Source organism: Thermobia domestica, chromosome 15 (genome assembly GCF_964235325.1).
Source record: "Thermobia domestica chromosome 15, izTheDome1.hap1.1, whole genome shotgun sequence".
Taxonomy (NCBI): Eukaryota; Metazoa; Arthropoda; class Insecta; order Zygentoma; family Lepismatidae; genus Thermobia; species Thermobia domestica.
In genome coordinates, this window is record NC_137468.1 from 155343435 (window position 1) to 155369198 (window position 25764).

The window sequence follows — 25764 nt, forward strand, 5'->3', positions numbered from 1 at the left end:
AAGTTGTCAACTGACTGTAACTTACCCAAAAATACAGCATTCTGGTACTGTTTATGTCTATTGACGAATGGTTGAAAAAGACTGTACCACTAAGGCTTTCAAATCATATTCTACATTTCAAGATATTTGGTAATTCAGACCATATGGATTCAAGCCTAGTGCCCTGTTTTCATCATATGTTCGAATAAAATATGGATTCGATGCTTCTAAACAAAATATTCCACTTCTGCTGTCTCAGGAACACCCTTGGGAGAGTGAACACCTGGATATGGTATTTGATTTATTGGGAGTTCAATGTCCCATTTTAGGACAGAAAATCTATTGCTTTAAGTCAAGGCCACTACTCTAGTTATTACCCAGGATTTCTGGTTGTGTCGCAAAAAATTACAACATATACAATAAATGAAGGAAAACTGATTTCGGTACTTAAAAAAGAAAACTGACTTTGTTGTATTTAAATTTGTCCTATCATGTTCAACGAATACTAATAAAATGACCACTGCATCGTCAATTCAAATCTATTAGAATGTTTCTGCTCAGGAATAAAGAAACAAAATTTATAATCATAATAGTAAATTTTATTTATTTAAATATGAATACATATAAAACATAATGCAATAAAATTTACTTTAAAAAACAAACATATCTTAAAATCTTGCATGAGTTTAATTACAAATACACAGAACTTGCTCTGCAATGCTGTAATTAGCAAGCAAGTGTAAAGGAACTTTCCCGATTTAGTGAAAAGCAATTCACGGAGTAAATGATAGCTGGGCTCAATTACAAATACACATCCTGCCTATGCTCTTATTCTGTTGTTGCCTTCTCAAGATCAAATCGAACCAGCTTTGCCCATACTCTTAACCAACAGCTTTCGCTCGGGATAAAAGCCAACTTTCTTATCAAAAAAAATTGCTCCTAACGTACTTCAAATTTCAACCTTCGAGAAAAAGAATCATGTTCTGCTTTTACATCGGATGAAATACAACATTTGCTTCCTGGTTAAAGAACAGAAGATTCAGTTGAGAGGCCAAACCAATGTTTTCAATTCGCTGAAGCTTGGCCACATTCGATCCTCGAGCACGCCTGACAATGGCCGTTCCAGAAACCCTCATCGTTTGGACATCCTTGTTGTTATTAAACTGCACATGGCATGTAACATCAACGTGGATCCTCTTCACTAAGGCACCATCAGCAGTAATTTCGCTGCTTTCTTCCTGCTGGCTACAGTCCGCACGGAACACAGTGGCCTCTCCCATTTCCAGTTCACCTACTTGGACTTGGAACTTCATACCTGCGAATACTGCTCGGGGTTCGAATCCAAAACCATCTGGATTAGAGTCACTCCAGAAGTAGTTCTCAGGTTCGTTGAGTTTATCAGATTCAAAAGTCAGTCTCTTTCCGTAGCCACGACCAATACTAACCAACCGCAGGGCACGACCTTCGAAGAAATGTTTCTTGCTTTGAGCAGGACGGACTCGGTAGTGAAACCCAACAGAGATTCTTGGATCCACGTAGGTACCTGCAAAGAGATAGTACAATTATAAATAAACATTGTTTACAACTTTCTTATATTTACAAAGAATAACAATTAGCGTACAGATTTTTGTATTATCTGCTTAGAGGCTAGCGCAAGAAATTATCAGTCCTGACAGCTCTGTCCGCTATTTTCAAAGGTCCAGAGAAAAGTTTCCGAACTAGTCAAAACATGCATGGTTACTGAGAATTGAGTCGTTATTAAGAATTACTTATGCAATGTACACCGGTGGATCAATAATAATGACAAAAGGGTTAAGTGACGTAACAACTTTCTCTCGAACTCTGAAGAAACTGAAATCTGCCCAGGTCAAACAGCAACAGTGAAACTGATGCCATAAAATAACACTGTTTTGCCAGCTACGTACGGAATTCTGACCAATTAAAACTAAATTCTCCAGCAATACTTTACACATCTTTGCGTATTTCAAAGACATATGAGTAATGTCGTGTACTCAACTTTCAGAAAATGACATGTGTGGACGAGTGGTCTAAGGCGCAAGGCTGGAGACCATGAAACAATCTGTCGCAGGTTAGTTTCGATTAACAGAAGGGGTATTTGTATAACATGTTAATTTGTCATTCATTCCATTTTTCCAGTCATTTCTACCTACCCTACAAGAACAACCATTAGACGTTATATAAAGCAAAGAAAATCAAAATGGCTGTAATCCCGTATACTCTCTTTGGGAGTAAAGCGATTAAGAACCAAAAACAAAACGCCTTGTGACATTTTGCATATAAGCATTCCACCCATCTAATCGCTTTATAGCTGCTTTTGCGTTATTCTTAAGAGAGCCCATCACGGCGAAATTAAAATACTGCTAATTTTACAGTAATTATGCGATCTTCAAATAGACAAATGATAATCGAAAAATGGAAAACGAGCTCGCTAGACAATTATTTTACATGAGATATCGTTATCACGACTCACTTACCTGTTTTCGCTTTCCAGCCATTTACAAAATATGTATATTTACTTTCACGTTTATAAATGGCTGCAAAGGTAAAACTACTAGGCGACTCGTAATAACGGTACCTCATGCAAAATAAAATAATATTGTTTAGCGCGCACTTGTTCCACATTTCAATTATCTTTTTTGAAGATTGCACATAATTACTGTAAAATTACCGGTACTTCAATTTCGCAGTGATTTGGCCTTTCAGTCCTTCCGACCCTACCTGATGAAGCGCCTAGAGGAAACAGACTGCTTTCATTTTTTATTTCTGTAATTGTTTCCTGTTTTCTCGTAAATACTATAATTTATTGCGAAACAGTTTCTTATGACTACCAGAAAAATATATTGCAGCCACTATGTATCTTTTTGTATACATATTTTCCTCAAAAAAACTAATTAGGAAGAAAATAATTGCCAAGGGCTATTCGAGGTTAGCGTTGCCTATTGTTTTAAATAATTCAGTGCTTTCAATGATAGCTATCATGTTATTGATCATTTGCTTACACTACATCTATTCCAAATTTATTTCTTAAGAGAATGCATAAACAACATACTATCGTTCTTATTAGCATTCTTTCCTGTTACGTTTGTGTATCACAGATTTACCAAGGGAGCGCAAAGCGAGAGAACAGTGTACTAATGATTGCTGCTTAAGAGGCCTAATCACTGCGAAATTAAAATGCCGTTAATTTTACAGTAATTATGTGATATCTTTAAATACATAAAAGATAATCGAAATGTGAAACAAGAGCGCGCTAGATAATATTTTGCATGAGGTACCGTTATCACGAGTCACCTAGTAGCTTTCCATTTGCAGCCATTTATTATAAACGTGAAAATAAATATCGATTTTCTAAATGGCTGGAAATCGAAAGCAGATAAGTGAGTCGTGATAACGGTATCACATGTAAAATAATATTGTCTAGTGAGCTCTTGTTCCACTTTTCGATCATCGTTTATCTATTTGAAGATATTACATAATTATTGGGAAATTAGCGATATTTTAATTTCGCTGTGATGGTACCTCTTAATACTCAACATGTAAGTTCTTGTAGACTGCACATTAAATGTCCGGTAAAATTACATCAGAAAAGACAACACTGATGCAGCTACTTTTCTTCAATTGGTGCCTTGTCTGCGAACACAGCATTCCCTTCAATTGATAACTAGCGACGCAGAAGCTGTTGTCAGTACGAACATAATTTCTCCCACAGTATTAAACTAGTGTCAGTTGTGTGTTTCGAACAGAAAGCAAAGCAAATGTCACAATTATGAGATGACAGATTGGCTACTTTTAGTCTCAATCCACAACATATACTGAATACAAAATCTGAAATTTCAGTTAACAAGGGCAGCTAATAAAATTCCTGCACGGTTGAGAACTGTTCGAGAGATTAAACTTGGAAGTTTATACGAAAAACTGAGTATATGCGCATTTAAACGCGTTAAATACAACATTATTAGCAACGAATATTGACATACGAATTGAAATCTATCGGAGGTAACAGAAAAAAAAAAAAAACTGTTTGGCAATAACCAACGGGTTTGTTAGTTAAAATTAGTCATTATACTGTTTACAATATGAGATGAAAATTGATCACTATTGTTCTTTTGTTCTATGAAGAAATGCAGGCAAAAGACTTCCTTGCACCATGTACGTTTTATATGTGCAATTGCGTTGCATCTGTAAAGGGAACGGTTCGCCGGTTCGAATAACCAAAGCGAAAAAGCAAATTTGACAGGTGATTCAAAAGGTATATAATTTGTTCGGTAACCTGGCTTGTGAAACGCAAACTGAAACAATCCAATGTATCGTGATCGGAACTGATTCATTAGCATGGAGACGAACTTTTATGTAAAACAAACCTTCCGTCTAATATGAAATATCATGGTCAATTCTTAACCATTATGTGAGTTCATTAATACACTCCAACATTTTCGAAAAGAAAAATATTTAGCAAATTGATAAGCGCGTATAATGAATAAGACCCATGTAAAATTGGCCTTACAAACTTGATTAATGGCCAATAAGCAATGTTTCTCCATAAAATATAAAGGTTATTCTAGAAAAAACTGCAAACCCTTGAATTTTTCACTATTTGCTAGAAATTATTTCCTTAAGTACTAATCTAACATTTTTCCGGCTACAAAACTATTTTAGTAGCCTATTTTGTTTTGTACATGGTTTGTTATTCGAGTATTATCGAACATTACTGGAGCAATAACTAGGAAACTAAAATAATCCAAGCTAGAATACATTTTAAAATCAGAATGTGGAAGAAAACTGGAGAACTCCGAGAAAACCCACAGATACTATGTTGTCCAATTCTCATAGTCTGGGATCGAACCAGAGGTTAGCAGCAATACCAGTGAGCCACACATTTAGTGTATAAGTCTCATTTTAAATAGTCCTCAACAACAAATCCATACAAAGGCGAATTTTTCGCCATTATGAATATATTACACAAAACATATGTAACACAAACTGGGGTGAATCTTGTACGCAGACAAATATGGTAATTGAAAAACACGGCGTTAAAATTCCGATGATGGTACTACTGGATTGATTCATCAATTCGTGCCATTCATTTCATGATTTTTTTTTTCTTTCTTTCTTCAAGTGTAAGCGGTTCTAGCAGGGCTGTGTAATATACCAAATTGTAACTTATCAGAAATGTGTAGCACTCTTTGTGGTTTTGCGGGGGCTAATCAATTTTTGTTTTTCTAGGTCTGGAGTATCAACAAATATCCTAGCGCCACAGAGACATCCAGACAAATCCGTGCACTATATGGAGAGGACGTTAATGCAGAAAGAACCTTCCGAAATTAGTTTGACAAGTTCAGAAGTGGAACTTTTGACCTGAGCGACGTCTCACGTTCTGTCACTCATACAAATTGAACGAGGACCATTTGAACGATGTGGTTCACCAAGATCTACGCCAAAGCACCTGTGAATTGGAAACAGATGGACAGGTAATTTTTGTACGACACGTTACAACGTAAAGGAAAGGTTCAAAAACTGGCTTCGTGGGTGCCTCATTTATTCAGTGCAGACAAGAACCAGCGTGTTGCCATGTGGTTCTTTTGTTTATCTGTCACCATCAGCCCTTCTGGTCATGTATTGTTACCGATGTTTAGAAAAGGTACCTATACGTGAACTTGACGTAAAGAACGGAATAAGTCTGCCCAAACAAAGGCAACGCTATGCCTAAACACGATCTGCATAAAAAAGAAGTGCCTAGTGGGACATGGAATGGATTATCCACAGCGAACTCCTACCCCGTAATCGTACTATCACTCTTGCTATATACCGTGTGATTAACTCCAATGTGTTCATTCAGTACTTCAAAAAAGGCAGAATAAATAATACATCATCCACATTGAGAACGCTCAACCGCATGTGGCACACATGACAACAGTTTCCATTCAGCATCTTCATGGGATCTTCCTCATCCGCCGTATTCCCCAGATGTCTCATACAGATCACCATTTTTCTGGCTTTCTGTCAAATGGCTGCAAAATTTCATTGACAATTTCTATGCATCCAAGCCACCGAGTCTCTTCCGTAAAGGCATCCAAAAACTGCCTGAACGTTGGAGAGACATTGTGAACAATGCAGAACATTATACTGATTATACGTTGTCTGATTAGTTAAATCTTCGAACAAGAAATTTATAAATTGGTCCCAAACGACACGAACTAATGAATCAACCCAGTAAACTTATTTGAAGTCGTTGACAATAATCGTGAAATTCAAAACCAATGAAAATCCTTACCAACAACAGGTATTTCATGGGGTTCCAGTCCAACCACGGTATACTGCGTGGGTACATCATTGATCTGCTCTCCATGGACCGTAGTGCGGCGACATTTATCAACTCCTGGAATAAGAGTAAAGCCTCGCTGGTGACCGACGACCACGTTGATAACACGATTCACTGCTGCAGTGCGAGATTGGCGAGTTTTTAAAGCAATTGCCAGTCCACTAATAGGCACAGCCTGAGTTGTTCCAGTCTCGAACCATTCTACTTTGCCCAAGACGCGAAGCCTGACATACTTCTTAACAGCACCATCTTGGGAAATTTCACGCCGGGTCTCGACTTGTGGCACCTGTACAGAAAAAAAAAAAAAGAAAAAATAGATCAGAACCAAAATAATTAAAAAGATCTTTGGCTTAATTAAATGAAAACTTAAGAAAAATATAGGCAACTATAAAGACATTTCAGAAGAAAAAAAAAACTTTTCTGTGTTTAAGAAAAAATACAAGTGGTTTGGACATTACTGATTTATACGATGGGTTGTATATCTATTACAAGTAAATAAAAATTGTCACGCGATATAACACCCAAGGGCTTTTCATTACCCAAACTAAGAAGCAACTCTTACTATCGAACCACAAACTTATTCCATCTACTCTACAATATGGATACGCAAAGAATTTCATGTATCTTACGTAGCAACTGATTTCTTTACATGTGATAAGGAAGCGTGTCTCGAAACCGGTTGCAGATTTTGTATGTCTTTTCGCTGTTTCAACATTTACTTTTTTAAGAAAGTCTTGTCCAAGATGAAATGGAAGGTAAACATTGAGATCCAGTTTATGAATTGCACTGTATACCCAGTAATAATGGGAAAACTATTAGCCGAGATCATACGTAGAGCAATAGTGAAGCTTCTAAATTGTTCAGAGAATAGCCCGTCAGTTACGTAGAATAACTATGATGGTGATACAACGATGAGGTATGGAATATACTACTCCTTGCCATTATAGCCCCTGGAAAGGTTATGGTTGGTATGTACACTATCCCCTTTTCTACTTAAGTAAAGCAAACAGGAAACTTATCACAAAATGAATTTAAGATCTATACGTGATGTTTGTTTAGCAAGTAATGTAAATTAATTTTTCCAATAAATATTTTTCAGAAATACAGAGCAAGTATTTTAATGGTAGCTATAGAATACATATGAATAACTAGAAAACCAAAGTTTTTACCTACTATTAAAAAAAAAATAATAAAATAAAATAAACTTCCAGACTGCTCCGAAGGTTAATGATATCTATTCACTGCTGAAACGTTTTTTGGAGAAAATTAAATGAAATCCCTACTACACGAAACTGTGTTTAATTTTGCTTTGGAAAAAAAAAATAAATAAACCTGACACACGGTGTAATATTGGACATAATTACATAATAAATTAATCGCTGAGTAAAACCTATTTTCACTATAATATTACTATCATAAGAAATTTTCCAACTGAACACTTGCGTCAGACATTATCAGATAGTATTTGATGAAGCCAATGTTAATTGGGGAAACTAACACATTATATTAATTTTATAATAAAAACCAGTTTGCGTGGATTAGAGATCCATTTATGATCCAACTATAGTATATAATAGACTCAGCAGGTATGATGAAGAATATTCAATATTACAATGTTGACATGTATTCTTCCTGTTCCTAAAGAGTTGTATTTTTCATAATAGTTCACTAGCCTCTGTTAAAATAATAAATCTACGCTCAAAACCTCTACAAAATTTACGGTTGATAGATTTGTCCTTTCATATTACATCAGTGAACAACGGCCCTAGCAATAAGCGAAGAAATTTTATTATTAACACTAAGTGATTTTTTCCCTTAGCCCTCGAGTGGGCGTGCTTGCGCAGTGAAACAAGTTATATTTCAGGATATTTTGTGTTCTCTTTTTCAATATCTGTTGTAATGTTTCTGCGTAATATTCTTAAACATTTAGAGAACTGACAAAAAAAAAAAAAAAAAATGCTTTTAATTTATATGGTCAACATTATATTATATCGCACAGTGCTCAACACACTCTCTGATGTTGTGGCGTAATGTGCGCTCGTTCGAAGGTTAATAGAGGAAACGGACATTCCCTAAAACTGATCATTGTAAAGATTAGAAATATCAAAGCAAAATAATTTGAAGTTTTACACTAAGCCTGCACATCCCAGAAAGTTGTAAAAGAAAGCCAAGTTCAACGCAGTTTTGTATAATGTGAATGTAACTTTTCCTTCTAAGTGATTCCGGGAAGGCAAGAATCCACCTATTGCCTTCGGTTCAGCAGCGAAGAACACTGACAAAGAGGTCAGAAAGCAAGAACAAGTGAAAAAACTTTTAATTTTGGGGATATTACGTAAGAAAGTTAGTTTTCTAGACAAAGCTTTCGTTAAAACTTGAGAAGAACGATCACTATCATCAAAATGCTTCTGGTCAAAATGAGTCTTCGTCCTAACAATAACAACAAGTTTTAATGTTGCATATCCATCTTAAACGCTCTAAAGGATAAAAGCAGGAATACCAGTTACGGAAAAGAGAAAGCCTGTAACATTTCAGGAAGTACATAAAGCATAAGTAGTTAAATTGACCACGCCCAGAGTAACATTTATTCACATGCATGTTTCTAAAATCAAGACTTCGTACGAGACAGTTTCTATTTAAATCAAAACTAAACTCACCTTGCATTCAATCACTTCCAACGTGCCCACAGAAAGATGATTAGCATCGTGGATGGTGAACTTTTCTCCAGGTGCCACTGCTTCCAGTTCGAACCCAAAACCTTCAGGATTGGAATCACTCCAAAAGTAGTTCTCATTATTGTTGAGTTGATCAGACTCAAAGGTGAATCTCTTGCCATATCCACGACCAATACTGAGCAATGTTAATGCACGACCATTGAAGAGATGCTTATCAGATCCCAAACACCGGACTCTATATCGGTATCCAGGTACCACCCTCGGATCCACGTATACTCCAACCACAGGCATCTCATGGGGGCGAGGACGGGGCACTACATAGCTGGCAGGAATATCTCCAACATCCGCCCCACGCACTTCAAGTTGGCGTGGAGAAGTTTCCAAATCACCTAAAAACGTTTCCTGAAAGAATGAGCTTCATGCGGTTAACATGTAGAGGCAGTCTGTTTACATTATTTCTGTATTATTGCTTTTAAAACAGTCCCCATATCATTGATTTTTTTGTTAATTACTTGACATGACAAGTTTTAGTTGTAATGTAAAATAATGAAGGGGACTGGATTTTTTTTAATGAGAAGATGAAAGTGAATTTGTTTATATAAAAATCAAAAAAATAAAGAATGTTTAATATGTAACTTATATGTAACTGATAAACTGTTAAAAACTTCACACCAGATTTTAACAAAGTAATATTACAATCCAATTTACATGTTTTGTTTCAATTTTAAGACAAACAAAAAAGAAAACAATATATTGTTACATTAAAGGAAACAAAAGAAAATTATTGCAATTTTGTTTGAGAAAAAAAAATAACACGTCATATTTTAAAGAAGTACAATATGAATACGCATTTACCCTAAACAACACTCACGGATGACCATTAGGATGAAATAAGGGCCAGGCGCCAGCCACCTGGATCAGCTAACAGCATTGCATCCGCACCATCTTCGTCCGCCGAAGATGTCATCGGTGTAGCTCGTCGTGGCTTGACGATGTGAAAGATCCGCCAGCACATCATGGTTCCTCCAAACAAATTTTCAACTCAGACAAATTGTGACATACGAAACAAAACGCTCCTCCGACCCAAATTAACAAGATGGCGGCTGTTGTGTGCCAAGTTTCAACAACACACATCCTGCAACACAAACCCTTGGTAGTGGCATTGCAGTGCTTCCCCTACATTTCCACACTCCAATAGTTTGTGAAGCAAGCAGCTGCTCTTTGTTTTTTCTAATATATGCCAAAGAATCACATTCAACCTCAAGTGCCTGCTTTCACATTACATTATGCATGCAGTGTTGGTGGAAAGTTGGACTAGCACATTAGGGAAATGGGGTCAAAAGAACACAAAAGAGTATTTCAGTGTGAATTTACAGTCCACAGTTTGAGGAAGAATTTAACCGTACTTTCACATTATCTAGTTCAATGTCTGGCTGGGAGGGAAAAATTAATAATAATAATAATTAGAGAATTATTCCAAATTTTTATGGCGATCATTTACAGATGAAGTATCCATATTGCCATTCTAAACATAAGAGAGTATATATATAGAGAGAGAGAGAGCTGAAAGTATTTTGGGACGTATTATTTTTACAAAATCCCAGCTTCAAGTACTCCTTAAAGCGAAGTAAATAACTGCAACACCGAGAATGATTTTATTTTTTCAGTTTTAAAGTTATATTTAATTTTTAAGTTGTCTGTCATGATCGCACTTTGTCAATGAAATTTTCCATCACAACGCTTACACTCCAGTAAGGTTCTACGATCCGCTAAATCTGTCAATATTTTCTCCTACTGCAATTGGAGTATTACAGTTCAACATACCTTAGCCCTGCAGTACACAATTTGCAAGTATAAGACTGCCCTTCTTAAGAATCAAATTTATAAATGTCTTTCGATATATCTTATGTGAAATGTCAAGTTCCTTTATTCCATTTTGAGTATATACATCTGTCAAGTATATTAATAGCCTAAATGTAATTTCCTGTCCCTTTTCAAGTGAAAAATAATCTAAAAAACCTGAACATTTGGCAACGATCGAAAGAACGTTAACTTCTTTGATAATCCTAAGTAGAGTTACTTTTCTTTCAAGGCTAACCAAAATTCTTCAACCTGGTCCTAGGAATGCCTGCTAATTTAACTTACATAACAGACTTGGCAATGTTTTGCTCCCTTGATGAGATTTCGAGCGGAATCTGAATAAATTAGGCTAGCCTCTTTAACTGAAAATAAAAGAACATATTTCTCTAATAGGCATATTGAATGATCATTTCTAAGACTTCTTTCCCGTCAAAATAAATTGAAAATTGCATTTATTGGTTGTGTTCACAAGCATAAGTTTCCGGCAAGATTTCTTTTTTTCTTATTTCTTTATTTTTCAGCCTGTACACGCTTACGAACTTCACACCTGAAGATAATAAATTGGTATTTGACTAATATGTATGAGTGAGGTTTTGATAGGCAACAGTGAAAGCGGTAGCCGCAACTTTGTGACACTACTCAATCCTATCTTAAAACAAGAATTTCAGGGATCAATGTCTGCAGGTGTAATGTGAAAGTCAACAGCACTGTTATTCATACACACAAACACAGACACACATTTTCCATTCATATCTAATCCATCATATCCAAATCAAGTATTTAAAACTCCAAGTAGAACTCCACAAATGATCGCTGCAGTGCGAAACAAGATGTAAGATATAAACAATTCACAAAGATATAGAAAAAAAGAGGCTTAAATGGAAGTATTTAGAGATTTCTTGCTCTTGTATATAGAGACATCTGTATCAGTACCACCAAAGTGTAATGTACTCATTTGCAGCACGCGTTAAGCCGACCTTGGCAGTCATCCAAGACTAACCCATATTTGTAGACATTCGCTAATCTATAAATAGAAAGGATAAAACATTTGGTAGGTGAGCGGGGAGTGGTGCGGAGAACAGGAAAAAGTTGGCTGGGCTTAGGGTACGTCTAAAGAAGGTTTTGATTATGTCACTTCTATGAAGTTTCCGGTTGGGAATTCAGTCAATGTACTCACGTAACAGAATTAGATATTTATAATTTGTTGGAATGACTTTACGAGCATCTATAAGTACAATGTCTCGATCTGGTTAAACAGGCCGCAATCTGTGCAAATTTATCCATTACCATTTAGCTCGACTCCTAATATACGCCTCATAGGATCGTACAGAATAATCTGATGTTACTGAAGAGAAGAGGAGCCCAGTAATATTTAAAAACCGCAAGAAAAGAAATAATTAATGCATTAAAATGTGAACTTTCAAATACTCGTACAATATTGCAAATATCGAAAAATGAATGGAAATTATACTGATTACTAAGGTTTAAATGAAATCGGTATTTAAATTCATTCTTTAAGTTCGCCCTATAGTTTGTCAACCAGTACCATTCAGTGTATGTGATAACATGGGAGAATCTACCCTCTATCCGTATGCGTTAATTCATAATAAATGATCATTTGGTACTTATATTTTTAAAGTCAGCACGAAGCTATGCGAGACTAGGATTAACGTGAGAATCAAATTCCGCTTAATGATTACTCTATAACCTTCACTTTAATTTAAAGTCAAAAACCAGTGTTCTCGAGTTCAGCAAAACACTGCAAGATGTTTTGCACGGCTAATGATGTTAGATGGATTCAAAAAGAAGCCCTACAAATGATATCCACCGACGTCTGATCGGCCTTTGATTGGGCTTCAGCTATCAAGTGCAATTTCCTTTCTCTACACTATCCAGGCATTTGTTCCCCTTCCTTCGATATACATTCTCGTCCTCAAAGCTCTGTAAAGCCATTGTTTCTAACTAGCAACTTCCACAGCTTAAGAAGCAAAGTTAAGGATCTCTTCGACAAATTATTTAAAAATACATTTTTAAATCTGCCACTTGTAGCTCAATGAAGATTTTTTGAAGTGGACAAATGGCACCGGGCAGTAGTGAATCGATTTACAGAGCCATTATCTGAGTTATTCTAATCTTCCTGACAGCCTGCTCGGTCACGTAATGTAATCAAGTACTACAGGTTCAGAATCGTAACTGCCTCAGGTCATTTTTCAATCTCAACTCACTGAGGCTGCCCTGTTCGCCTCTATTTTCCACAGCCCCCGTGTTCTGCCTGACTATCCACTTCTAACACTCGTGTACTCATTTGCGTTTTAAGTATAGAGTTCGATGCTGATCAAACTTTTTGAAGTATGGATTGCGAGTTTCAAACATTTCAATGCTGAACTCTTAACTATGCTATATCTATGCCTTATTTTCTGATATGGAATATTAAGAACTAAAATTTAAGGAAATTATCCAACTCATCAGTTTTGATATTCTCTTTCTTTTGGGTTGGTTTGTTTGTTTACGTCACTAGGAATGATACACGTATCAGTGAGATAAGTGGATCTAGAGACTAAGTTTAAGCCATGCACAATCTTGCACAATGGTACTACAGCAACACATCGTAATAATAATAAAATAATAAAAAAAAAAAAAAAAACATAAAACATTCTCATTCTTAGATACAGAAAAGATGATTAAATATATATATATAAAAATTCAGGTAATTTATGAGCAGTCTGTGCCGACACTACGGATCATTCAGAAGGGCTGGTACATATTCTTGCAGTCAAAAGCAAAACCGTAAATAAAAATCAAGATAAAAGAAACTGAATAAACACAGTTAAACGATCGCATCATCTTAACTTTCAGGCACTGTCATCTACTACGTTCGAACTAATATACACGCAACTATTTTAATTTTAAACATTATGCGAGAAGAAATGCTACTATGATTTAATCAAGTCAAATGTAAACCCACTACAGTTAACGCCAACTACTGTTTGCTCGTAAGATGCATAATTTTTCAGATGAATGACAGAATCAGACATTGCGAAACATTAAAACTAAAGCGTTCTAAACCCTCAATAACCCGAGCTACAAGTCCATTAATTTCTAACAAACAAGGAGTAGGCCCTATGTAACAAACATGAAACCGACAAAAATACTAACTACTAAAATGCTTCTTTTGGCCTACACTGACTGAAGTAGTTATTCAAATTGACAACTGCTACGTGAAGACAAATGTTAGCTAACGGAATACATGGAAATTTAGAAATGTGAGGGAAACTAATAGTATACCTATGACTGCAGATTTTTTTTTTTTTTTTTTTAATTTTTAAATTGTCATGTTCTAATCTACGGGTTTCACTTTCGTCCTGTTACCAATATCCTAAGAAGCCTACATTTCGCGATACTGTTTTAGATATTTTACACAATTATGCCTATTGTTGAAGATGATTCTTGAATATAAATGATTATCAGGCGGAGTCAGTTTCTACTCTATACGATGTATATAGTTATACTGTAGCTATAATCGTTTTTTTTTATTATTATTATTATTATTTATTTATTTATTATGGATGCGTAGTGCATTTCTACTGAGGATAATGCTATGAAAACTAATTTTTCCAAATGCAACTTAAAAATAGTTCAAATCTGAAACTGTGACCCAATTCAGTTTTCGAGACGCCCGCATTACGTAACGATGACGTCAACTACACGCTCTCCCCCCCTAACCGTCACTCCAGAATCCCACCGAACCCTGTATTGATTCACCAACAGCCATGTTTGCTCCGTCCCATAAAACAAGCTCTGTTGCCAGTTTTCACTAAGGGTTCCCTCGAAATCAAAACGTTTTCTTTGCGAGTTCCGATTCTTTCTGGCAACACAGCTATAAACTGGAATCTAATAGAAATTACGTAAAAACATCTTTTTAATTGTGCATTATTTACATGATTTCTAAAAATTATCCCAATGCTAAACATTAGCACAAATAACAAAACACTTACCTGTAAGGTCAAAGTACTTTTTCTTATACTGGAAATGTTTTTCAGATTATAATGGTCTTAGCTGCTTATCGGAACAGTAAGCTGCAAAAGACAATCTAAACTGAAAAACACTTAGTCACATCGCCAGAATGAAAGGTCTTTAATGGCAATTCACTCCACCGCTATCCCGGAAATTTGAACTATATACTAACTAGTTACAGAGCTTAATACCCGTATTCGGTACTCAAGCTGTATACAACAGAATCTACAATATCCAGGTGTGATTCGAACAAATAATTCGGCACACAGCCCTACAGGGAATCGAACTCGTGACCACATTGATCAACCACTTGGCCACGTAGTAACGTAAGTATACTGATAAAGAATAGTGTCTTTTTTTTTTTTTTTTGTAGCAATTAAATATTATGCAGAATTAAATTATTGTGGCTGCACTCGTACAGTTCATATACAAATAGAGACTAAAAGCCCGCGTCTAAGTATCCGCCTTCGAATAAAACTAATTGCAATTATTTCTGGATTTCCAGATATAAGTTTGCTCCTTCTTAAGTAACTTTCAAACTGTCTTATGCTGAGTTAATATCAAAAATTCTACTCCTTTAACGGTGAAGTAACCGGACACCATAAGCATCGATTCAAACTGATATCACATCCAATAATTACCACGTGCAAAAGAAAAGAATGAGGAGTAAATTGCCACAAAACCTAAAATTCATGCTTTTTCCTTCTGGTGCATACTTTTTCGATCCTGTCCTTTAGAACCAAAAACACAGTAAAAAAATATACGCTGTACTTCAATAAAATAAAATTCACTTTGTAATTTTTCACACGAAAACTATCTTTGTCATGAAAACTTCATTTGACCATTAATAAAGACAACACACTAGAAATCATATTAGTATCACTGTACGTCGTTCACGTACAAAATAGTTTTCGTGGAATCTATAGAAGTGTGAAATAAGTAAAAATCATTTTATTAAAGTTGTGCGTCATTTGAATCCTTGTAAACAGATATGACAAAAAACAATTTACTGGCCTCTATTAATAAACACAAACATGCACCAACTCAATGCACAGGGACGGTAGGATTCTTTTGGACATTCAGATTTGAACTATTTTCAAGCAAAAAAGCTTGGAGGGTGCTCCTTGCATAGTAAAAACATTTAAAAAAAAGCTTGTAGCCATTCAGGTATATTTTTGTTTATCTTGCATCACCATTTGAAGGTTCACAAACTCAAGTCTATTCTCTAATTTAATAGGACATAAAGCACATGTTTGATTGAGGTGGTCCAGTGAAAATTGCGAAACTTTTCTTTCTTTATTCAAAACTAACTAGAAGATTAATGAGAAACAATTAAAACTGAGATCATAGTGCACCGCAACTCACAATGTACTAAACAATACTGCGTGATAAAACTTCTGAAAAGACAATTGCAACTGAAAAAAACATACTTAAAGAGTTTTCGTAGAAATTAAAATAATTAAAATATACCACGGCAAAATTAATATACCACTAATTTTACAGTATGTGGTATCTTAAAATATATAGATGATAATTGAAAAGTGGAACAAGAGCTCGCTAGACAATATTATTTTACATGAAATATCGGACTCTCTACTTTTGATTTCCAGCCATTTAGAAAATCGGCATTTATTTTCATGTTTATACATGACTGCAAACGGAAAGCTACTAGGTGACTCGTCATAATTGTATTTCATGCAAAACAATATTGTTTAGCACGCTCTTGTTCAACATTTCGAGTATCCTTTACCTATTTGAAGATATCACATAATTACGGTACTGTAAAATTAGCGGCATTTTAATTTCGCAGCGATTAGGCAACTTAAGAATCAGCGCTATTCTTGCTTTCTAGTCCATTGGTTTATAGGGAATTAGTCTTGTGTTCTTTGAAATGAACGGAATTTTAATGGTTTGATTTTATTTATTTTTAAGTCTATTTAAAAAAAAAAAAACCTCTCCCTTTGTGAAAATTATATTTTCTAACAAGTAATTTTAATACGTATTTTATATATATATATATATATATATATATATATATATATATATATATATATATAAAAAAGAAATGAATAAAAAGATTAGTAAAATCAAATCGTTAAAAATCCAATTTCCCATAATCTAATGGGCTAAAAAAAACAAAGATGGCGCAAATACTCAACCCCATTACCGTAACATTTTAACACCTACACTACGACCTCCTCAGCTATAAATGCGTCGGAAACTCTCTACCACCCTAGCCCACAATAATTTCAAAGTGTTAAGTACTGTGCTCTTCAAAATTTAAGATTTTCGCCTTTATTTTATTATTACTAAAAAAAAAGCTAACTGCACTACGGCAATCTATCTTAGAATTTCTTTAAGAAATAGTTAAAATGATAGATATTGTTAACTGACTTGTATCATCCAAAACAACTGATTACAAAGGGAAGCTGAACACAATATTGATTAAAGAAAGAAAAAGAAACATGTGCTTTAATGTAAATCTGATTATATTAAAAAAAAGATTCCAATTTTGCGTCCAAATTATGGCCAAACAGTTTGATCTAGCAGAAAAAAAAAAATAAGACATCAAAACATGGGTTTCTTGGGCTAGTCTTTGACAAACCAAGGTCGGCATATTATTCGTTCTCTTCAACCCCTACCAGCGTCTCCGAAGGGAAAAAGTGAAAAGTAACCTACCTTCCATGATTCATTTTCCCAGTCAGACTCATCGAAAGGGCACGGCGTATGGCAACGTGGAGTTGAAGGCAAGCTCCTTTCGCAGCATGGGGTTTTCGGTGTCAATTCACCATCCTCCTGAAAGAATAAAAAGCATTGTTATAATACTATTATCCTACGCTCTTACATTTTAAGATAAAGATTAAATCACTTTCCTTTACGTCCTACAGTTATTGTTCCGTAGATTAGACGCACAATTAACGAAAGTGAACAAATTACGGAAAAATTAACAGAATACGAAACCAGGAAAACAATGAAATCTTTCAATTTAACCTCCCACGATTATGCCCTTTAGGCTCAGGAAAACTACGATTAAGGGGCAAGTGAATAATGATGGAAGAATTGATGAAATGAGCCGAAACGAAAGTACTCCGAAAAAACCCACGGGCACGATGTTCTGCACCACTTGGGGGTAATAGAACCAGGAAACCCAACGCACCTGAGGTAACGCTCTACCACTGAGCTACCGCGTCCCCAACAATGTGCGAAGAAACACGAAAACGCCGCGCAAAATAATTCATGAACAGAAACTAGTAAGGCCTTAGAGTGGCTCAAGGATCCCTCCGCCTCACATCAGAAGTCTGAGCTCTATCACTGACCCTCTACGGGTGCGTCAGTGGCGTTAATTCATTCATGTCTATTTACGTACTTCGTCAGCAGCGACAAATCATGTGAAGATGAACGTACAATTTAAAGTGAAGTAGGGTCTAAACCACTAATGCGTTCCACTCTCTCTCCTACAGTGAATCAAACCCGACACCTTGAGCACCAATGACGCGCTCTAACCGCCAGATCTGAGGAGGGTGGTGAGATACTGGTGCAGTCTATCTATATCCACGGTTTTATTAATAGTACCATCGTGAATGGAAGACTTCATTTCCAATTGTAACTTCAAAAATTTACTTTACGCACAGACACATTCTCCCAATGCTGATTTTCAGTTAAAAGTGAGATGTGCATCTCCAATACGGAATTTCTCCACTATCGTCTCCGTGATTCGCACCAAGATCACTGAATAACATGTAGGTCTTCTGTGGCTAATGCAGCTACTCGACTCCGAACAGGTCCACACGTAGCATCAACTCAATAAATTAGGCTTGTAGCAGTCCTTGACAGTCCTTACAGTTTTTTAAGAAACCATTCATAGGAAACTGACCTATTACAGGAAACAGATTTGACCATTCTTCCAGTTACACCGGAAGGAAAAAGCTCTTTTTGCTAACAATACACCATGTTTATGACAGGAAGTTGATTCGGCACATCCTGATTGTTTTTGTAATACATATTGACCTAGAACACATACAAGGTTAAGAACAAATCAAAAGTAATCAGTGGCTTTCCTTGCCCTTTAAGAAGTAACGTCAATGTACCATCTAACTTCCGGCTACAATACATACTAAATATATTGTACAGTCACGGGTGTGGGTTATTAGCACATATTTACTTATGAAGAATGGGTCATTAATCAGTTATACTAACATTTCCGAGAATGCATTAACTTTATGACAATTCGGGTCTGTGTTCCCATGTATCGTTATAAATAAGCGCGTACTTTTGAGCCGTGTGATTCCCAGGTGATTTTCGATGCTGCCCACGCATAAATCAAACTAAGGGGATCGAGACTGACATAGCACTAAGTCAAGGAATTCAACTTTAGTTAGTAAATTTACGGGAATGTATTAACCTCCTATTACGACAACTTTCAAACCTCCGTCCCGGTATTCATCCTCAATTCAGAAAGCTGAATTTATGCGCCTGAATTCTATGTTCAGCTGAAAATGATAGTCTTGCTCCTGAAAGGGACAAACTTAAAAGCCGACTAAGAAGGTGCATAAATAATTTGTATAAAGAAAGTTTTTGAGATACTACCAGCAATAGCATTCTCCACATAAAATAGGGGCAAGGTGGCTTAGTGGTAGAACGTTTGTCTCTAATCCGTGAGGTCCCTGATTCGATCCCCAGCCAAGTAAGGTTGTGGTGGACAACAGCGTCCGCGCGTTTTCTCGGGTTACTCCCATTTTCTCATTCCACCAACACTTCCATGATCATTCATTCAAATTAACCATCGTTTCCCTTAGCTTCAAGCCATAATAGTGGGGCGTTCAACTGAAATCCTTTATTAAAAATTTCCAGAATGAAAGGCTCCCACAGTTGTGATACACTAAGCAACGGAGAGTTAGAAAGAATTAGTAGATATCATGATTCATGGAAGTGTTTCTCCGCACTAAATTTTTTAATGTAAATAATGGAATAATTAATTAAGAATAATGCACGGAGGCTAGACAGAGACTGTTAATGAGATGGATGATAATGGAGGAATGACGAAAGTGGGAGGAAACGGGAAAACCCCAGAGAAAAGCCACGCACACGAAGTTTGTCTAGCACAAAGTCCACTTGGCACGAGCGGGAATCAATCACGGACCCCACACGCCAGAAGTGAGCGTTCCACCCCTGAACCACCGCGGCCCCAATGCATTAAAAAATCACGGAGAAGATGCCATCCGAACCATGGACCCCACTATCCAGTGGCAGACGCTCTACCACTGAGCCACCCTGACGAAATCATTAAATATTCAGAATAAAACGGGGAAGCTAGTTCTTTATGCAAGTGGAGAATTACGCCACGCCGCTGGTGGAATGTCACCACATATATGATCTTATGACATGATTGAAGTTAGCGTCCCTTTTAAGAACAGAAACTATACGAAACTTGGCCCTAAAGTTTACGGTAGAATCGGTACCAACGTAATACATTCAAACTTCAACCCCCACTTAGCGGAACTCGAACCCGAACCATCTGCACTCTCATATGATCTGAAATAAGACTGATCAATCTGTATTTACGCCCTTGAGCAGCAGCAGGGCTATATGAGGCAAGAGCTAGTTTCAAGTAGAAACCGAGGCATCCCAATGGATCCCCTATATTGCCCTCTCAACATGGGAAATGAAATCTGAGTTTAACGTCCCACTATCATGTCTTTTAGATTAAGGGACACTATGATTAAACCAAGTAAATTATGAAGGAAGAATTGGCGGAATAATTATGCGGGAGGAAACGACAGTACCCCGAGAAAACCTACGAGCACATGTCCACCACAAACTTACTTGGTCAGAGATCGAACCAGGGACCTATGCACCAGAGATAAGCACTTTACCACTAAGCCACCGTGCCCCCGCCCCCTTCAACATAATGACAACAGCCATCTTGAGGATATCACGGGAACTGTTACAGGCTTCTTGATTGGCTAATTGTCTGTCTGTGATTACTTCATCATTCCATTCTCAACTAGAGATTAATCCACCATGCCTAGAGACGAAACTTTTTCGCTAAAACGATATATGGGCGAAACGTTAAAAATATGCGTAATGTGTCAGGAAACTTAAAACTTTTCGTTTCAGAGCCACAAATTACCGTACGCTTATATTATCACGAATTTTTTGTGAAATTTGGCATTACTTGCGATAAATGCGAACCAAAGCGAAAAAGTGAAATTATTGCTAATAACTAAAAAGCGCAATTCCAATATTATTTAACATGCCATTATCTCATGCAAGTCAGTGGCTAGAAAATTTTAACAGTAACAAAAAAAAGGCAAGTTTGAGGTTCAAGTGCAAGCATCATTTGTCAGTGAATATGGAAGTGCTGTTGCTTAACTGATTAAGGAAGTAAAAGGGTACAATTACCCTTATGCTCACCTTATTGTCGGGAAAACGAAAAACTTGCGAAATAAATTAAGACTTCGCTCAAGCAGGAAAATTTGGGCCTGCTACTGTAGTTAGCAAATGACGTCAATTCTGCGTGGAGAGTTTACAAAAAGCCCTGCGAGTTATTTGATCTAAAAACTGTTTCACTTCATAAAGATGTAGACATCATCAAAACTGAACTGTTGTTTAAAGCGTTGACTGCGTTTTATACTGAAAATGGTCATGATCTGATGGTTACTTACCGTGAATTTAAAAGTAAGGTTATTGAAGTTTTCAACAGTGGGAATAAGGAAGTGACATTGTATCATTGTTAAACACTTTAAAAGTTAACCATAGGTCTTTTGCTATCAACTCGTTACGTTCATTATGGTTACCAGTCTCGAGTGTTGATGCTGAGAGATTCTTTTCCAAGTATAATATGATTGTTATTGACAAGAAAACAAACTTAAAAGAATAATTGGTTGTGTCTTGCTGCTTGTTATCTTTTAACTAAGGATGAGTTTCTAGGAGGTGTATAAATTTTTGCATTAATTTCTATATTTCAGTGAATACATTAGCTAGAATGTGCACCTAATCAAGGTATATCCTCATTTTTGTTTTACCTTACTACCGAAAACATACTGTTAACAAGTACATTTAAAAAAAAATCTTATGCTACATTAAAAAAAAAAACTGCGAAAATTGTGATAATTAATGCTACAAAATATCAAAATTGTTGCGAAAAACCTTCGTCTCTAACCATGCGTAACGTTTAGAAAAATTAACACAGAACGTTAAGCAAATCACCTTTCGTAATGATATTGATACGCACTGACCCAGTAAAAGCTTGTTAGATACAAAGCTCAAATGCGAATCAAAGCGAAAGAGTGGAATTGTGTGATATTCAGCAGTGTCATTGCTACATGAAGATCATGGCTTACTGTACAGAACGTTAAGGTCAATGCTACAAATATTGATGTCCAGAAGCATAAAGTATCACACCAGAAAAACACAGCGCAATCAACTTCAATAGAACAGCTTAAAATCAATACCGGAAACTGCAATTATGGTCACGAAAAGCTGGCTACTTCGTTCATCGAGAAGAGTTTTACTTTAACACTAAGTGTAAACGGTGCTACTCCGAATGGAATCTAAGACTACGTCGAGAGATTCATTCCTAGGAATAGCTGAAATACACTCAACAGCATATTAACTCTTCTTCCAGACATTTATAATACAGGGTGGCCCAAATGTAGGTATAGAGTCCAGTCTATTTTATATCATTTCTTATTGTTATCAAACAGGTAGACCTGGTTTCTTTATTATTTACTCTTAACGTCATTTTACTTATAACTTAAACGCGGAACAGTCGAAGCAAATAAATCCATAAACTAGAATGTTATACTTGATCAATACAGGGATGTATTCCTACTTTTGGGCCACCCTGTATACTACGGCATAATTACTCAATACCAGAGCTTTGTATGGTGTGATTATATTGTAGCTCAACGATACTCCAGAATTTTTCACTTTATTCGCCAAAACTCATTTATCTACACTGTTCATTACGTTAAATGTTCGCGCTGAAATACTGGTGGCGAAATAAAAGAGTTCAGTGCGTGTTTCAGCACAAAGGCCATAGGAGACTTGGACCTATAACTTAACTCGGGATCCAAACGTCTCCCCACCGGGAATCGAACTCGGGTTAATAGCTACATGGCCCCATGGAAATTTCACTGCGCTGAAATGTCCAGTCGCTTACTGAGAGAGTCCTTGTAGAATTTACAGTCTTTAATAGAAAAATTATGACTCCTGAAGTCTCAAGTGCTATCTCGCTTGCTCGGTTCATTTTAATGTAAGAAAAAATATTTTATATTTTTCACACACAGGTCGACCATCTGTAGATATGTGCATTAGAAATTCCTATTAATACGTACCGAACTACGGACTCAATATTGCATTTAAGCAAATACTTGCAAGTACAGTTCACTAACAAAAAAGTAAACCAATATAAACGAATTTACTGCATATTTCAGATGTTAACGAATATTTTATATAACTACTAGAAATAGAAATTAAATTAAATCTTAATGACATTCAGGCTAACGGAGACTAATCATACATGCAAATAAATAATGAGAAAATATCGAATGAAGAAGGAATGAAACTGAAAAATCAAAAATAGGGAATGATGCCTAGCACAATTGACGTCTGAGATCAAATCAAAGACTCTTGCAACACACAAGGGCCCTCCCAGAGGGGAAGCTCGGCGGGTCAGTGGTAGAGCGTCTATCTTGTGAGAGCAGTCCCTAGTTCGATCCCGACCGTAACGAATAACTGTGCCATAGTTATAGAATCTTTCTCAAATCCATCGACAGCCCCTGAGCCGGCACTATGAACTATAGTAAGCCGTTCAAAAACCACCTCGTTTATGTATATACCCACCGTCACTGACGCGCCTGTTCCTTAGGCTGCACCCCTCGTTACCGTTCTGCTCACTCGGTTAGATAATTTTCGTGCCTTTTAGTGACCACTGAGCATAAGTTGGTTCGTGTTCCATGCACTGTAGTTCTTATGCCATACTTAAAAGACTATTTACACTCATCACAGTTACAAATAATGAACCACAATCACCACCAAGTGAGCCAGAAAATGAAATGAAATCTTTAAGTTTTACGTCCCACGGTGATGGTGACGGAAACGGTGATGATGAGAGATGAGTGAAATGGTGGAATGAATGAAGTGGGAGGAAACGGGAGAACCCCGAGAAAACCCACGAGCACGGTGTTTGTCCACCACAAAGTTCACTTGGCGGGGGCTGGGATCGAACCCGGGACCCCAAGCACCAGAGGTGAACGCTCTACCACTGAGCCACCGCGCCCCCTGCCAAGTAAGCCAGAGTCACTATCAAGTGACATGGGGGGAAACTATATGGCATGACCACAAGATTTTAAACTATAAATTTAATTTCATTTCAATCATATCCCATTATATCTTGCATGCACATCAAGAGACCGGGAACAAAACATTTGCTGTAAAATGGGCACAGACTGGGAATAGTGTCATAAAAATGGTAATTTTACAATTAAAATAAGTCAGTGTCTTTTGAATGAACTACCGATGCAGATCAATCAACGAACTCACAATTCGAACATGGTGTCTAAATTCTAATTTGATCTTATATGAATAACCATTTATTAGTATATTTTCAAACTAATGTGAGTTAATACTGACACCTGACGGAAAGTACTCCGTACAATGGGCACCTCAAATGTTTTATTTTTTTTAACAAAAAAAAAAAACTAATTTTCGTGTAACTTCTCAAAATATCATCCACAATACAAGAAAACGATTTAGTACTTGTTCCCTTCCCCATATACGAAAATTATAACCCTTTCTTTTCCGCTAGAAAAAACCGAGAGTTAAAAAAGAACCTATCATATAGCTATATCGGAAACTATCAAATACGATCATACAGTAAGCTGTCACTTAACAATGTGGCTTAAGGCAAATTGGAATGCAATACAATCTTGCAGTTTAACATCCCTTGATTATGCTCTTACGCTAAAGCAAGACTATGATTAAAGGAAATTATTATGAAGAATTGGTGGAATGAGAAAGTGGGAGGAAGTAGGAGTACCCGAGAAAACCTGTTGTCCACTCCAAATTTACTAGGTCGGGGATCGAACCAGGGACCCTATGCACCAGATGTAAGCTCTCTACCACTGGCTTAAAGTGCTAATATTTATCTAAATAGTTTTAATTACGCAATAATAATAATAAAGGAAAGTGCAAGAGAAATCAAGTTAGCTTTCAGTTCTTAGCTATTGATTTGCTTGCGAACACCTACCTACGAGGCATGGAAATTTCCAGAAACGCTTGCTTTCGTGTAAGCCAATGAACACTGACTTTCTTGAGTACTATTTGCTTCAAAGTCAATCGGCTTACAATTACATGCTGCCTTCTCTAATTCCAGCTGTATGGAACAGAATACTTTACGAAAGATAATTAAAAGTTAATTACAAGTATGTGTGTGGGAGTGGAGAGGATACGAAAAACTAAATTTAGAACGAACAAAAATGCACTTAGTATTTGTCGTTTAATGAATCAGTATTTGATTTCAAATTAATTAGCCCTACGAAAATCACCCACCCTGATTATACAGAAGAAAATGTTGAGCATACCTGTGCAGGAGAAAATAATTCAGTAAGCAAACTATCCTCAAGGCATGGGGTCAGTCTACGAGTTGACCACAGACGCTGAAGGGTTGCTGAATGAGCCATGGGTTCAACAAGAACATCATCGACTTCAGTAATTTGGATCATTTCGGTTTCCATTGCAGATAAATTCACGTTCCAAATACAAACTTAACAGCAGAAATGCACTTTAATAATAAATAGTAAAATATTCTTCACAACAAATGTATCACTCCTCTTCTACCAAACGTCAGTTGCAGACAGAATACAGCAGCAGCAGTTCATGCGCTTAAACTGGGTG

General features: G+C 36.4%; 1 protein-coding gene across 1 annotated transcript; it reads right to left on the bottom strand.

Annotated features, from left to right (window-relative positions):
* Positions 1-556: 556 nt before the first annotated feature.
* On the bottom strand, positions 557-25764 carry LOC145671315 (uncharacterized). The gene is made up of 5 exons (XM_081740302.1): positions 25452-25764; positions 17545-17661; positions 8974-9393; positions 6272-6605; positions 557-1522 (listed from the first exon to the last, which is right to left on the bottom strand). Exons 1-5 carry the CDS (start codon positions 25602-25604, stop codon positions 969-971), a joined length of 1578 nt encoding a protein of 525 aa, XP_081596428.1. The 5' UTR covers positions 25605-25764; the 3' UTR covers positions 557-968.

Bases quoted from the DNA above. Each gene is read 5' to 3' on its own strand.
- LOC145671315 (XM_081740302.1), bottom strand. From the start codon at position 25,604: ATGGAAACCGAAATGATCCAAATTACTGAAGTCGATGATGTTCTTGTT. The intron at 17,662-25,451 runs GTATGCTCAACA...TTATTCTTTCAG, and splicing joins AATTATTTTCTCCTGCACAG to GAGGATGGTGAATTGACACC. The intron at 6,606-8,973 runs GTGAGTTTAGTT...TTTTCTGTACAG, and splicing joins TGGAAGTGATTGAATGCAAG to GTGCCACAAGTCGAGACCCG.